The sequence below is a fragment of the Protobothrops mucrosquamatus genome, unplaced genomic scaffold (genome assembly GCF_001527695.2).
Source record: "Protobothrops mucrosquamatus isolate PMUCROS unplaced genomic scaffold, P.Mucros_1.0 scaffold_144, whole genome shotgun sequence".
NCBI lineage: Eukaryota > Metazoa > Chordata > Lepidosauria > Squamata > Viperidae > Protobothrops > Protobothrops mucrosquamatus.
In genome coordinates, this window is record NW_015386220.1 from 39,858 (window position 1) to 56,208 (window position 16,351).

The 16,351-nt window shown below is 41.1% G+C and overlaps 1 protein-coding gene across 2 annotated transcripts in view; it reads left to right on the forward strand.

Annotated features, from left to right (window-relative positions):
* BRD7 (bromodomain containing 7) overlaps positions 1 to 11,109 on the forward strand; it is a 25,746-nt gene extending 14,637 nt beyond the window's left edge. For both annotated transcript variants that reach the window (XM_015818921.1, XM_015818913.1), the window contains 11 exons: positions 348 to 529; positions 1,276 to 1,399; positions 1,626 to 1,701; positions 2,680 to 2,787; positions 3,254 to 3,386; positions 4,870 to 4,981; positions 6,051 to 6,107; positions 7,441 to 7,552; positions 7,637 to 7,780; positions 9,297 to 9,440; positions 10,927 to 11,109. In XM_015818921.1, the coding sequence (XP_015674407.1) occupies positions 348 to 529; positions 1,276 to 1,399; positions 1,626 to 1,701; positions 2,680 to 2,787; positions 3,254 to 3,386; positions 4,870 to 4,981; positions 6,051 to 6,107; positions 7,441 to 7,552; positions 7,637 to 7,780; positions 9,297 to 9,440; positions 10,927 to 10,991 (1,257 nt within the window). In that variant the 3' untranslated portion in view covers positions 10,992 to 11,109. The remainder of the gene's footprint in view (positions 1 to 347; positions 530 to 1,275; positions 1,400 to 1,625; positions 1,702 to 2,679; positions 2,788 to 3,253; positions 3,387 to 4,869; positions 4,982 to 6,050; positions 6,108 to 7,440; positions 7,553 to 7,636; positions 7,781 to 9,296; positions 9,441 to 10,926) is intronic.
* The last annotated feature ends 5,242 nt before the right edge of the window (positions 11,110 to 16,351 follow it).

Consider the following 16,351-nt stretch of genomic DNA (forward strand, 5'->3'; position numbering starts at 1 on the left):
CTCCAACACTGGAAGTTTTTAAGAAGAGACTGGACAGCCATTTGTCCGAAATGGTATAGGGTTTCCTGCCTGAGCAGGGGGTTGGACTAGATGACCTTCAAGGTCCCTTCCAACTTTACTATTATTATTATTATTAAACACTGCTTCACAGCATTTAATTCTTGGGATCATCTATTTGGAGGAAAGGAAACCATTATGGATTCTTCTAAAACGTCCCTTGTCGAATCTTGTCCTTTTTTAATGACTGGAGAATTAGGCACTTAATTCATGAAGTTGCACTCTGCCCAGATTTTTCAGCTGGTAGGAATAAAACGGCAAATTCGCATTGTGTTATCTTGTTTTCTTAGGAACGGATTCAGAGTTTGAAACAAAGCATTGACTTCATGGCAGACCTTCAGAAAAGCAGGAAACAGGCAGACAAAACCGGCTCGCAGTCTGGGGGAGAAGAGGAGGACGGTCTGGGGAAAGATGGAGACTGCACAGACCCAGACCTCAGAGCCTTTAAAAGTCCCAGCAAAGAGTTCAAAAAGTGATTATATTCCTCCAGAAGCTGACTTCTTTTTTCATTTCAGTCGAGTCAGGAGCTGGTAACTGCAAGACTAAGGGGCAGCTTAGTGTAGTGGATAAGGTGCCAGGTAGAAACCGGGAGATAAGGAGTTCCAGTCCTGGTTTTTGGACACAAAACCAGCTGGATAACTTTGGCCAGTCTCTCTCAGCCCCAGGAAGAAGGCATTATTGTTCAAAAATTTTCAAAACCTTTTTCTAGTTAGGTTAGCAAATCCGGAAGTAATGACCAGCTCATGTAATGAAGCCAATTCCCGAAACGTGTCTGCCTCACTGACTAAATGTCGGTTTTACTCTTTTGATGACGACGAGCATGGTGGCTTGTGTGGTTAGGAAACGGGCTTGATAAGCAGCAAGCTCGCGTTTGAGACCCGAGTGCTGCCATAGGGTGGGGTGAGCACCTGTCCTTTGCTCCAGCTCCTACTGGGGGACGTGAAAGGAGCCCCTAACTGGGCAACAGTGATATCTCCAACCAATCCTTTCAACCCGGAAGCACCTCGGTGCCTCAGACATGAGTGCAAAAATAAAAAAAATGATAACTTGACAGTTACCAGTTGCTGTTACCAGTTATTGGCATTCACCATTTCTAATATTCAAAGTCCAAAGGATTCTGCATTTTTCTTATCACGCCTATTTTAAAAACTTTACGTACTATAAAGAAACAAAAGAACGCATGTTTATGGGTGTTTTAATGCCTTTTTTTTTCCCCAGAAAAGAAAAAGATCTACTGGAAGAAAAAATCAGGAATAGTAATTTAGAGAAGGAACAAGAACTGATCGAACGTATAATTAAAGATTCAGGGGGAAAGTTGACCAAACGTTCTGCAAACACGCAGGTAAGCGGCCAAAAGTTACCAAAGTTTAGAAAAACTTAAGTTTCCAGTATAAGTCTCTTGAGACTCAACCTAATGCTTTAAATTCCCCAAATCTCCATTAATTGAAACAGTTAGCAAAACAGTTATTTAGGTTTTTTTTAATCAGTTAAAAAAAAAAGCTCTTTCTTGTACTAGCATTTTAATCTCTGTGCAGGTGACCCACTTTAATAGCTTGATCTCTTTTCAGTGTGAGTTTGAGAGAAGAAAACCTGATGGCACAACCACTCTGGGACTTCTTACTCCAGCTGAAAATCTAGCAGGAGGTAATGCTTGTTAGAGGGATTTTAATATTCCTTCTTGGGGCTGTTTACAAAGGATGGGATTATTCATTTAAAACTGTTGCTGAGGACTATTCCTACTGGGGTCTCAAAAAGCCCAAGGAACAGACAATCCCATCTTTGATATTAAATATACCTCAATCAGTTTGTCTTTCAAATGAGTAACATTTGATTGGAGAAACAGTGAGCTGAGCTGTGGGAGGCAATTTTGTTTTGCTAAAATGTACATTTGGACGTGCTTTCCATTCCAAAGGCCAACTTTTCAATTTAATGAAATGGGGGAACACTTAACCATTTCTATTACTTCATTTGAATGTGTTATAACACCCTTTTAGCAGGGTTTTTTTCCCCCTTAATCTAATACAGATCGTGGAATTTGTTTCTCTCCAGAAAATTAAAAAAAACCTATTATACAAAATTAAACTCCCATTCCTTCGTTCTAAGCTTCATGGTAATTCTGTGCTTATCTCTTGTTTTCCTAAATCTACAGTCTTCTTATTGCAACAGGTTTAGAGCTATTTCTATCTTGTATAATCTTTCGTTGCTGTCGGTGTTTTTTCCCCGTCCCACTTCGTGGCTGTCTTCCTCTCTTGAGTCCTTTTTTTGGCACAATCACGCTTGATTTTTCTTCCATATGAGATCTGAAATTGGGATAAGCCCTGCCACGAAGAAGAGGGTGAGGCAGCATCAAAACTCTGAACCCCAGGAAGGCAAAGGAAGGCCTGCTGACTTTTCACTGTGAATGATTTCTTTGACATGCACTTATTATAACGTTTAAGTCAGGGGCGTAAAAGTAAGGAATTATTTTTCCATAATTTATTGTCGCAGAAAACCATGAGAAAACTATCTAAGACGTGCTGCCCACAGAGCATTAGTATGAAGGATTTATTTCTGCTTTGTATATAAATAATTTTAAAATTGCCTCTCGGATTCTTATTCCCCTGTTTTTCTTTTGGATTTTAGAAATGGGTCCCATCTCTGTGAAATTGGGAGCAGCCGCTGGAAGACTTCAGTCGGGGGTCAATACTTTACAAGGGTTTAAGGAAGACAAAAGGAATAAAGTAACCCCAGGTAACGGCTATCTCTGTATTAAAGCAATCCAATTTCCCGTAAAAAATGAATCTGAGCAATAACCGAGTTCAACAAACCAAGCTCCAGTCTTTTAAGAAAAAAATTAAAAGTATCGCTTTTGCTCACTTGATTCTTTGTATTTATCAGTGAGATCTTTGCTTCTCTCTGAGCTTGGTTGTTTTCTTGCAGACATAAAAGTCAGCGTGTGCTGCCTCTTTTACACTAAAAGTGCCATCAGGGCACTAGTAGAACTGGCATTAGAGGCCAAAACAGTGCACTTTATGGTGGCGAGAATCCAAACAAAATACACCCTCAACATTCCTACTTTAATTTGACAGATTGGATTCCCTCTTCCAATGACTAATGGTGCTTTTGAAGGAACATTATATTAATGAAAGCTCTCTAGGTCATTATCACACCCTTATATGCAAGATACTTAATTCCTGCTCTCTTCATTTCCCATTAGTGATGTATTTGAACTACGGGCCTTTTAGCTCGTATGCTCCAGCCTACGACTCCACGTTTGCAAACATCAGCAAGGATGATTCAGATTTAATCTACTCTACTTATGGAGAAGATTCTAATCCAGGAATTTTCAAGTAAGTCTTCCAGCAAGCGAGATTTCCCTTTGATCTTAGACTTTGTATGCTAGAATGAAAGCTTTTTTTTTTTTTTGAGACCCTTTCCCATCAAATGCTCTCGTTTTCCCTTTTTCTAAGAAAAGAAGAGGCACTGGACACTTGACACCAAGAATGAGAGCATCTCACTCCCTCACTCATTTTCTAGCAAAACCGAACCTTTCTTGTTTATTTGTTTTTCTGAAAGGCTACATAGTGCCACAAGAAAATCTTTAAAACAACCCAGCTGGCTGTTAACAGTACAAAATATAAAAGCAAAACTGTGAAGGAGGGAAAATGTTTAGTTTTTTGTTGTTTCAATTTAATTGGTGAAAGGGGAAAACATAATTATTGTGGCTGCAGAAAAGTCTTTCATTGCTAATTGTTTTGTGATTCTAGTCCCTGTGGATGAAATATAGCAATAGCACTTAGACTTAGATACCGCTTCACGGTGCTTTACAGCCCTCTCTAAGCGGTTTGCAGAGTCAGCATATTGCCCTCAACAATCTGGGTCCTCATTTTACTTACCTCGGAAGGATGGAAGGCTGAGTCAACCTTGAGCTGGCCAGGATCGAACTCCTGGCAGTGAGCAGTGATTTAACCTGCAGTATTACATTGTAACCACTGCACCACCGTGGTTCTTATATACCAGGAATTACGGTAGTCCGTACAGGAATATGAATATAAGACTTTGCACCAGTTGTACATATTTTTCTGCCCATCGTGTTAACTTGTGCTCAGATTTACTAGGCCAAAATGCGTGAATTAATTTCTGCAAGCATCACGAAAATGCCTTTTAATGTACCATTTAACTATAAGGTTACTTCATACTGATGCTTCATAAGCACTTTCTTTGAAGGTCATAGTTGCTTCATGTAACTCATCTATAGGTTTGTCTGTTATTTAATAGCAATAGCACTTAGCAATAGCATTTAGACTTATATACCGTTTCACGGTGCTTTACAGCCTTCTCTAAGCAGTTTACAGAGCATGTTTGCCCCCAACAATCTGGGTCCTCATTTTACCGACCTCGGGAGGATAGAAGGCTGAGTCAACCTTGAGCCAGTCAGGATCGAACTCCTGGCAGTGGGCAGTGAATTAGTGTGCAATACTGTATTCTAAGCACTGCGCCACCTCGGCGCACGATTTAATATCAGCATAAGGACAAATAATGAACGTCCTCTGGGCGTTCAAATCTGAGTTTTTAATCTTCCTTGACTTATGTTTTTGTTTAGCATTAACAGGATACACTGATAAGATCTCTGCTAAATAAAGCTGGTTATTTTTATCACCAGAACAATGACCTGGTACTTGGTTCAGTGAAAAGAGAGTTATCCAAGTGTAGGGGTTGTTTTTTTTTATTGCTACCTCGTAAGCTGGAAATTAATTTAACTAGGTGATGTGAAACGGCAAGTCTGCGGTAAATCATTGTTTGTTGTAAAATAATTGCGTTCCTTGCTTTTAGCATCAGCGAGTTTTTGGCAAAGTCCCACGATTACCCTGGTCTCATGGCTGACAGCTTGCTGGATGTCTTGACGCAAGGCGAGCATTCCCGCACTCTTAAAGAACTCGAGACGGTGAGAACATTCACACGTTAATGCATATGAACTTGGCAGCTTAAACGTTGCAGCGTTAAGGAGTTCAGTGCCCAGCGGGAAGATGAAATCTTTCCTTGCTTATCATTTCTCGGTTAACCAACTTAGAACTAGCCTATTAATATTTAACTAAATGATGGGGAAGAAGAACTCAGTCTCCTCTCCATGTAGGAGAAACCAAGGTGACTCTCCTTTGCTCATGCATGGAGGAAGGGTTGCAGGAAAAATCCTGGGATTACAGGCAGTCCTCGACTTACGAAGACAATTGTTAAATGAGTTTTGCCCCATTTTACGACCTTTCTCGCCATGGTTTTGGGGAGTGAATCACTGCAGGTGTCAAGTTAGTAACCACGGTGGTTAAGTGATGCTGGCTTCCCTATTGATTTTGCTTGTCAGAAGGTCACAGAAAGGGATCCCAGGACCCTGGGACAACGCGACCGTCATAAATAGGAGTCAGTTGCCAAGCGTCCGAATTTTGATCATGTGACCATCGGGATGCTGCAAAGATTGTAACTGAAAAACGGTCCTAAGTCACATTTTTAAGTGTCGTCGTAACTTTGAACGGTCTCTAAATGAACTGTTATAAGTCGAGAACTACCAGTATACAGGAAGAAAGTTCCTGCTTAAGAATAAAGTAAGACCCATATCAAAAGTGTTTGGCAACATAATTCTAAAAAACAATAGGACTGAAAGCAAGGTGTAATTGGTCCAAAACACATTTTACCTTTATTTTAAAATACTATTTGCTTTGATACATCTTCACTATTAGCTGTAAGGGATATGTAGTCTTTATTTAATACCTATTGATTTTTTAGATTTATCACCTGGGCAAATAACTGTATTAATATAGTAAGAGGAGTGGACGTTATATTCTGGGGTTTTTTTTATTGCATTTATTTGCTTCACTGTTTTTGTTTTGTCTCTTTTTAAAATGTTGCTGGTTATTGTCCGAATAAGTATTACTGATGACCAAGTATTTATTGGGTTGCACCCAAAGTATAATTTTTATTTTGCTCTCTCATTACTTTCTCTGGTTCTTTTCTAATTGCAGAGCACAGAGGAAACAGAACACTTACAGAAAAAGACGGATACAACGAAAGACATAGAGGTGACATGGTTATAAATTTGGACATTCTAGAACTGGTGGGGTTTTTAATCAGAGGGTTCCTCACCTGCCCAAACAGAGTTCTCCACTTCTGCTCTTTAGCTGGTTCAATGTCTCTGGAGATTCTCCATCACCCAGGTCATGGTTGTCCCAAAGGTGCTTTTCCAAAAGACAACTGGACTTCCTTGGTGGTTTTTTTTCCCCTTTGAAAATGTTTCACTTCTCACGCAAGAAGCTTCTTCAGAACTGAAATCCAGTTGCCTTTTGGAAAAAGCATCTTTGCAACTTCAGTTGACTCATATATACAATGGCTCATAAATACAATGATCTTACCACACAGCGCTTAATTTTAAAGGACAGTCCTTTATTTTAGAAATCTTCTTTAGATTTACTTATTTTTCAAAAACGTATTCTGGTCTTTTATTTGGTAAGGCCACATTTGAAATACTGCATCCAGTTTTGGTCACCACGGTGTAAAAAAGATGTTGAGACTCTAGAAAGAGTACAGAGAAGAGCAACAAAGATGATTAGGGGACTGGAGGCTAAAGCATATAAGGAACAGTTGCTGGAATTGGGTATGTCTAGTTTAACGAAGAGAAGGATGAGGGGAGACACGATAGCAGTGTTCCAATATCTCAGGGGCTGCCCCAAAGAAGAGGGAGTCAAGCTATTTTCCAAAGTGCCTGAAGGCAGGACAAGAAGCAACAGATGGAAACTAACCAAAGAGAGAAGCAACCTAGAACTAAGGAGAAACTTCCTGACAGTGAGAACAATTAACCAGTGGAACAACCTGCCTCCAGAAGCGGTGAATGCTCCAACACTGAAGTTTTTAAGAAGAGACTGGACAGCCATTTGTCTGAAATGGTGTAGGGTTTCCTGCCTGAGCAGGGGGTTGGACTCGATGACCTCCAAGGTCCCTTCCAACTTTATTATTATTAACTTAATATACCAATGGTCATTTAACTCAACATACTAATGTTGGCACTTTATCCCCAGTCCATCACATTCATGTTGAAAATATGGGTTATCTTTTTCAAATAAATTGACATACACTTTAATTTTAGATACTTTTATTAGTTTGTGCGTTTTTGTAAAGTTCTCTTGGGCTTGATCTTGAATTTTACTTTGTAAAGCACAGTTGTAAACGTAAACAGGTTTTGTTTTTGTTTTTAAAAATATATCCTTATGATTTCAGATTTGCTCCTTTTTTTAGGTTTGTCCTTCATTTTTTTCCCCCAAGAAAATATATTCACTGTAGACGTATAATGCATGATAATGGGCGAAGCATGATGTATTTCCTGGATTTTTAAGACCATATCTTTGTTTGCATTTCTAGATAATAGACAAAGATCCAGCCAACGTTGATTCTGGCCTTAGTAAAGAAAGGCTTACGGCACTGAAAGCGGTAACCAATTTTGGGGTGCCTGCTGACGAATTTGATTCTGAAGGTGAGTCAACATGACTTTGCAAGGTTTTGTGGCAAAATCTAACTCAATTTATGGTGCCTCACAGCTTCATCTTTGATTTCCCAGAAGCTGAAATATTTCAGAAAAAGCTTGATGAAACCACAAAATTAATTTGTGACCTTCAAGATGCCCAAAATGAACGGCTGAGTACAAAACCACCGCCTAATATGATTTGTCTCTTGGGCCCATCTTACAAGGAAATGCATTTGGGTAAGAATAAGAATGCTTATTTATTTATGTCTTGCCTTTATTATTTTTACAATAAATAAATCAAGGCAACAAACATATTCAATACACGTTCCTCTAACTCTGTGAAGTGGGTTGGGCTGAGACAGAATGACTGGCCCAAAATCTCCCAGCTGGCTTTCACAGCTAGGGTGGGACTAGAACCCACCATCTCCTAGTGATTGGCCCAAAGTCACCCAGCTGGCTTTCAAGGCAGGACTTGAACTCACAGCCTCCCAGTTTCTAGCCTGGCACCTTGACCATAGACCCAATTGGCTCTCTTCTGCTCTTAGCATATATTATCAACTTCAAAACTTAAACTCACAGCCTCCCAGTTTCTAGCCTGGCACCTTGACCATAGACCCAATTGGCTCTCTTCTGCTCTTAGCATATATTATCAACTTCAAAACGCTGCTTGTCGTTAATGCCACTCACATGTTGGGTGACTCTGAAAATTGTCTTACAGTTTTTTGTGAATGTTGAGTTCCACAACAAGGACACCCCCTCTATGTTGCACCACTTAAACCATCAGACCACAATTTGGATCTATTTGTTTACCAGTGAAATGCCATTTTACAGGATGGTTTTCCATTGGGAAACCATTATGGGAGAAACAGACAAATATAACAACAACAGGGACGAAAATGGATAAAAGTTAAGTCTTCTGTAGAGCAATTGGAAACAAAAGAGAATAGCTTGGATTTGTTCCCACTGAGACTTTCTTTAAGGAATCACCAACCTTTGAACATGTATCAAGGAGGAAAGCACATTTTGCCTTCACTTTTATTGTTAAACTAGCTGTACCTGGCCACGTGTTGCTGTGGCTCAGTCTGGTTAAATGGAAAAAGAAAGAAAAGAGAAAGCGCACGTTTGCAATATGTTTAATTTCACAATGCTTATGGGTATGCTTTTACGTCCAACAAATGGCACTGTTTTTCAAAAATAAAGCATGTTTTTACCTGTCACAGGTGTGACATCTATATAATAGTAGGTATATAAAAACAGGCGCGTATTCGAATGCAACGTTGTGTCAAAATTTCAAAGCAATCGGTGAAGAACTTTCGGAGATTTAAGATTTTGAACAAACGAACATTTACATTTTTATATATAGAAGATTATTTAACAAGTGCCATGGTGGCGCAGTGGTTAGAATGCAGTATTGCAGGCTAATTCTGCTAACTGCTGATAGCAATTCGGAAGTTCAATCCTGACCAGCTCAGGGTTGACTCAGCCTTCCATTCTTCCAAGGTGGTTAAAAAAAAGGACTCAGATTATTGGGGTCCTCAACAGGCTGACTCTGTAAACCGCTTAGAGAGGGCTGTAAAGCCCTGGGAAGCGGTATATAAGTCTTAAGTGCTAGTGGTATTGCCCTATAATATTCCTACCCTATACATTCTGAATGTGAAGGCCACTTGGTCGAAATAATTATTTTCTTGTTGGAGATAAAAGTTTTAGGTAGCCTTGTAAAACATTACATCCGTTCATTTCTCTGCTTTTTCAGCGGAAAAGGTGACCAATAATCTGAAAGAGCTGGCACAGCAGGTAGCTCCAGGTGACATTGTCAGCACCTATGGAATCCGCAAAGCAATGGGGATTTCGCTCCCAGCTTCAGAAAAAACGGGCAGCTTTGTGGATTTCACAGAGGGTGAGTATAACCATGGCATCAGCAACCAGTGGCTGTTATGAACAGCTTTGCTGTGGGAACCATATCTTGTAAAGTAGCACATGGAGTTTAGGGACCCATCACAAGATTCAGTAATGATTCACACAAGACCTATCACAAGAACCTCACACACCCACACCCGAAGCCCTTATAAACAGAAAAACACCGACATTCCCTAAATTCCGCTGAAGATATTATCTAGCCTGGTAATGAAATGTTCGGAAACCAACCCACAAACTTGGAGAATAAACCTTCACTCTCATCCTACAACTGAGCTACAGATATTTGCCACTATTGCAAACATAAGAGTTTACTTGAGAATCCGTCCTAATTTTAGAATATACAGTAGTGGCCAAAATTGTGGAAACCTTTTGGGAAAAGTGTACAGTAGAAATGCCACCTTTGGTTAAGTTTCCACCCATTTTTCTTCTAATTTCTTTATAACTGTAGCCTTGTTCACTTAATAATACTATTTTACATCGCTTTCTGGGCGACCAGTCAACTCTGCACTATTGCTTTAATTGTATTACATTTTATAAGCTCACTAAATGAAAGAACACAAAAAACCCCAACAACTTGATAGCGATCACACAACACACTGACAAATGTTCTCCTCTCGGCTTCAATACATGACATCAATAACTGAATTCTATTGTGATCTGATTGGCTCATTGCCAAAACAAGATGACCCAATTGGCTCTCTAAATACTCATGCTCATTGGCTACAATCAGAGGAAGGAAAGCTACCTGATATCAACCTAAGCAAGTTGTGCTTCCTTTTTCTGGTTACTTGGCTATAACTTTTCATAGAATACAGTACAGATAATTGAACAAACCTTGTTGCATTACATTCTTGATTAAATTACCTCTCCATTGATATATAATGTTATGGTACTACTCCCAAAAAAAGTGGTGTTATTAGCCATCAAACCTCAAAAATACACTTTTCCCAAAAGGTTTCCACAATTTTGGCCACTACCGTATGTCTTTATTTCAACGGGGGTCGGACTAGAATGAAATTTTGAAACCTGAGTCTGGTGGCTTGGCTTTTCTTCGCAATCCTGAAAGTAAGAAATGCATCCTAAAGATAGGGAGCCTGAAGCCCTCTGCCCACTTGCTGCAAATCTCACTGAACGCAGGGCTTTCTTTTAAATAGAAAGTTAGACGTATGCAGAAGTAACCATATCCATCAAGGATATTGCACATAGCTGAGCAATTTTAGCCATGGTGCAGAAATGGTTCTTCACCACTGTACTTCTTTTGGGATGTCTAGAGACCTAGTCTAGTCTGTCCGAATTAAGCATTAACCCTGCCCAATCTTGCTTCGTTTCTGAATGCAGGCAAGGTTACAAACTAAGCAGGGTTGAGCTGCCCATACTTCGGATAGGCTAGCAATAAGTTGACCAGCTTCGCAAACCAAGCAAGTCATATCACCAGTGGCTTTTCGGATTTTTTTTCTTCTCCCCAGAGATACAAGACTCTCCCAAGGCTGTCATTCTCATTGAAAATGAATGTGAACCAGTTGCTGTATGAAGCATCCTTATTAAACATTCCCTCTTCGGTGGCAGAGGGGTAAAACTTGCCCCATTGCATGCACAAGCTGTTTGTATACTTTTATCTGTTACATATTTGAATTCCTAATAAAACTATTAAAACCAAGCTGGTCCTATTCTAATTGCAGGTCTAAAAGATATGCTTTAAATAAAATAGAGGCATTGGATCATGGTTTGTGGGAGCCAAGAAGGTGATCGTGTTTTGAAAGGTTTCTGAATATGGTCCATAGTGCTTTTGTGAGGGTATGAATAAGGACACCCACAGTTAAAGATTATTTTCACATAAATCTTGTTAGGTTATCCAAACCTTGCCAGGCTATGTAAGGCTGAAAAAGGAACTGGGAAGAATATATTCAAACAGACCTCAACATGCATGTCATCAGAGGCCAGGATTTCACATCCCTTTACATATAATGCCTTGGCAATGTGTGACAAATATATCCAACGCACCTTCCTTCTCCAATTTGCCCCACAACAATCTGGAGAGGTGAATTGGGCTCAGAATGACTCGCCCAAAGTCACTCAGCTGGCTTCCATGGCTAAGGCGGGACTAGAACTCACTGTCTCCTGGTGATTGGCCCAAAGTCACTCAACCGGCTTCCATGGCTAAGGCGGGATTAGAACTCACTCTCCTGGTGATTGGCCCAAAGTCACTCAGCCGGCTTCCATGGCTAAGGTGGGACTAGAACTCACGGTCTCCTGGGGATTGGCCCAAAGTCACTCAGCCGGCTTTCATGGCTAAGGCGGGACTAGAACTCACTGTCTCCTGGTGATTGGCCCAAAGTCACTCAGCCGGCTTCCATGGCTAAGGCAGGATTTGAACTCATGGTCTCCTGCTTTCTAGCCCTTAACCACTAGACCAAACTGGCTTTGTGAGCGTATGCAGCAAAAGCGCTACATGGGCTTAGCAAAGCTTCTGCCCTTCCAATCATTCTGGGACAGGTTGAAGCATCTAAGAGTCCTTCAAGACTGCACCATTAATAACCCAGCCATCATGAGTAGCTCAGCGGGAGGCCTCGCCTGTCGCGACAGCAGCTTTGAAAAGTTTCACTTGTGATAGCAAAGTGGCCCGTCTGTCCTTGAATTCTTAAAATTGATTCTTTAATTCTGCTGCCTGGGGTAGCCCCACGCTGAGATAGGCGGCAAATAAATTTAACAAATAAATAAATCCCGTCCCTGTCCTCAGAACAGATAGTTCTCGACTTAACACCACAACTGAGCCCAAATTTTCTGTTGCTAAGTGAGGTTGGCCCCATTTTACGACCTTTCCCCCCCACAGCTGTTAAGCAAATCACTGCATCTGTTAAGATAGCAAGACGGTTGTTAAGTCAATCTGGCTTCCCCATTGACTTTGTCAGGAGGTCACAAAAGGGGATCACGTAACCCCCCGGGACACTGCAACCGTCATAAACGTGAGTCAGTTGCCAGGCGTCTGAATTTTGATCATGGGAACGCCGCAATGGTTGTAAAGTGTGAAAAATGGTCACTTTTTTCAGTTTCGTTGTAACTTTGAACTGTTGTATGTCGAGGACTAAGTGTACAGAGGCTAGGGGTCTATTTGCACTGTCTGATTCTTAAGAATATTTGTATATAAAGTAGAGAAGAAATAACATCAAATAAGATGAAATGTTTAATACAGAAGACTTAAAAAGTGGAAGCAAAATAGCTTAGACCAGTTTGCCTGGAACAGCAATATAATGCACAATAGAAAATAACAATTTCGCAAACGCTTCTTTCGACATACCTTTGAGAGCAGTTGTCAAAGCTAATTATTTCAAATGTTAGTAGAGAATTTCTGAAGCAAAACATTCTGCCTTTTATTTTAAAAACCAAACTTGTAATAAATGTACAATAAAAACAAGAAAGGAAAAGTAATAATTCACATTAACTTGCAGTTATTACACACACAAAAAAAAGACAGTTGCCCAACCTTTTTAACACTACCCAGGATTATTTTATCTTAATACTCTTGAATAGAATCTACTTCAATCTCCTAAGACTTTCTAAAAGTCCTTTATCTATAGTAAGACCTCACTAGAAGTTTGTTCCCATCATGAAACGTAGGAAATTCATCCTCCACATATTAATTACACAGTAATTATAATGAACACAATAAGGGTGCACACAGGGTTTAGCATAAAAGGATTTGCAGTCAATTGAACTGCGCTGTGAAACTTTTTAAAAATGAATACGAGCAGTCCTCATTAATAGATTCACTCCAGAGAATACTCCCATTTCTTCAAATCTATAAATCTTTATATCTAAAATGCATTCTTTAAAAAGCCTTACACAAATGGATCTAGCAGGAATAAAATCACAGCAAAATATAGGCAGTCCTTGACCGCACCAGTCAACAAAAGTCACTAGTACTTTAGAGATAATCTTAAATAAATGCTGTCCTTTCTTCCTGCTTGTTCTAGATTTGATGCACAAGCAGATCATTCTTTCAACTGGTTGCCCTAATTTTGCACAATATCAGAGGTGTCAAACAAAACACCTTTCCGCAGTTGCGTGTCCGATTCCATAGTCCCATCTAAAAGAAACTGTAATTTGTGTAGATAAGGTAGCATTGCTGTGGACTCTTTCAGACAGTAATTTTATTTCAGGAGTAGCATTCTTGTTGTGCTTTAACAACACGTTTTCCCCTCAACCCATCCCTGAAGTGCATCACGGTTTCGTTACACTTTGTGGTGCGGCTTCCCACGTAGTCAAAACCCACCTTCAGCTGATGCTAAAGATTAGCAATGCTTTAAAACGGCCCATGGATTCTTCAGAAATCCTGATGCAAAAAGCAAAATCATACTTTGAAATAAGAGTAGAGATGAATAATAGAGAGAGACATAGATGAGGCTGGCACAGACACAGTGCAGGTAGTCCTCATTCATTTAGTGGCTAATCCAACGTACAACGACCCTTTAAAAAGTAAGCACTTTTTCCCTTGCGGCATCTCCACGTTGTCAACTCTACAACAAAATTAGCTGAAGCCGTTTTCCCTTCGTTTCCGGTTGCCACTGACTTGGGAGGAAGGAGATGAGAGCTTTATCTTAGCCGTAACAATACATGGGAACCAAGGTCATTGCTAGCTGCATTTTGGCAGATTGTATCTTTCGTTAGAAAGCCCACGCAAGTAGTTAATTGGGGGATGTGATTTATGACATACTACAGGGATGGGAAGTTTCACTTGTAACTTTATAGCCTTGGGGGGGGGGAGGTCGTTTCAGTCTTGGGTTCACTTTTGAACGTGCCGATATTACGTAGCCAAATACGTAGCCAAAGTTACGTAGCCAAACTTTTTTCCTTGGAGTTCTTTTTACTGGTCTCATCTATCGGAACCACGACACACGGTCAAAATTTGGGCACTTGACAACCAGGATGTATTTGTTTGATGGTCTCAGGGTCATCTGATCGCTGTTTTCAAATGTCCCAGCTGGCTTCCAGCAAGCAAAATTAATACAGTAAGCTGGATTCACTTAACGGCCATGTGGTTCCTTTAACAACAGTTGACCTGCTTAACAACCGTGGAAAAACAAGGTCATAAAATCGGGTGATTCATTTAACAACTGCCTTGCTTAGCAGTGCAAAATCTGATCCCAACTGGGTCGTAAATCAAGGGATACCTGTAGGACTACCTGGCCTGCTTCTTGTTCATTTTGGTTGCGAACCTACACAAGATAAAATTCAGCAGGACGATACGGACAGTTTTTACTTAGTGTGCAGTGTTTGAACAGAAGCTGCCAGGGACACGGAGGCCCCGTGCGTAATGCTCTACGTCACTTAAAATTATAAGGGTGTTTCTGACACCAAGGGAAAAAAAAAAGACCCAATAGCTTCTCTGCACTGCAACCCATTTGGGAGATTAATCCACCATTCTATTTTAGTATTAGTAGTGCAGTTGTACTAGGAATTGCCCGTAATTTATATAAGCAGGGTTTCTATTTAAGAAAGAGCCTGGATTTTACACTGAGAATGCAGGAATTTCCACATTACTATAGGCCACCGAATGGCTGTTGAACTCAAATAGCATCTTGCAAAGACAAACAAGAGAAAAAGGAAGGAAAGGGCTTCTCAGAGTCCTTCAACTCTAAAAAAAACCAAGCACATTTAAGACTCAAACCCACAAGTGTTGTTGGTACCAAGTCCAAGAAGTGAATTCCAAAAAAGCAAATCTGCATTAGCTGGGGAAGTTTTCCCTTAGGCTGTTCCTTCCAGAACAGAAATGAGGTAAGTAGCGATGAAAACAGACAGGTCTAATTTATTTTGTGGTGGTATAGAACAGGGGTGTCAAACTCAATTTCATTGAGGGCCGCATCAGCATTGCAGTTGCCCTCAGGGGGCTGGGTGGGTGTAGCCAGGGTGGGTGTGGCCTACTGGATGGGCGTGGATGGAGTGGATGTGGCCTACTGGGTGGGCGTGGCCAGCTCTACATCGTTCGTGTCAAGGGTGCCTGTGGGGGCCTGGGCAGGAGTGGGACAGATCTGAGGGTCTCTGGCAGAAGGGGGGGGACCGGGGCAAGCGCCAAGGCATGGTCCACTGGAGGAGCCTCACTGTTCCTCTCAGGCCATGCGGGGGGGGGGAGGGCTTATGGAGCTAAGACTGAATGCGTTTCAGCATAAATGGCCACCACAAAATTGTACATTGGCTCCCGGCTGGCCTGGGCCAGGGCCAAGGCAGCGGGGGCCGTTCCCGCACTGTTTCCAGGATGGCTTCGCAGGCCACATGAAACCACTTCGCGGGCCGCATCCGGCCCCCGGACCTTGTGTTTGACATGTCTGGTATAGAAGGACTGCAAGGAAGATATTTTTGAGTCTTGAAACATTAGTTGAAGAGAAAAGCGGAAGTGCAGTTTTGGGGGATCTGCAGCAGGTCTGAGGGCGGCTCTAACGGACAATGAGAGGAGGGATCACAATTTAATGGCAGAGCAGATGGTAGCTCTACCTAAAAAGGCCTTCCAGATCCAGGTTCCAATCCGGTCTATTGTCATCTGATTTTTGCTCAAGGCAGTGCTATCGCAATCCTCCAATCTAGCCTCACGAGAAGGCAAGGATGAAGCAAAAGGGCAGGGCAAGTTGAACCAAGCACTCCGCTCGGCTGCCAGTCCACAGAAAATTCTGGGTCCCCTGTGGCAGGAAGAAAAAAAAAATGGCATCCAGTAGACTCGACTGTAAACATCTTGCAAGAACCTCTTGCCTTCTTCTCTTGAGACGCAAAACGCCAGCACAGACAGTCGTTTGGCATAAAACTCCTTTACAGAAGATGACAGAATTTAACCGTTGCTAAACAATAAAAACGAAGTCCAACAAGAAATTTCGAACGTAATTTCTCAGCATCTTCTCTTTCGAG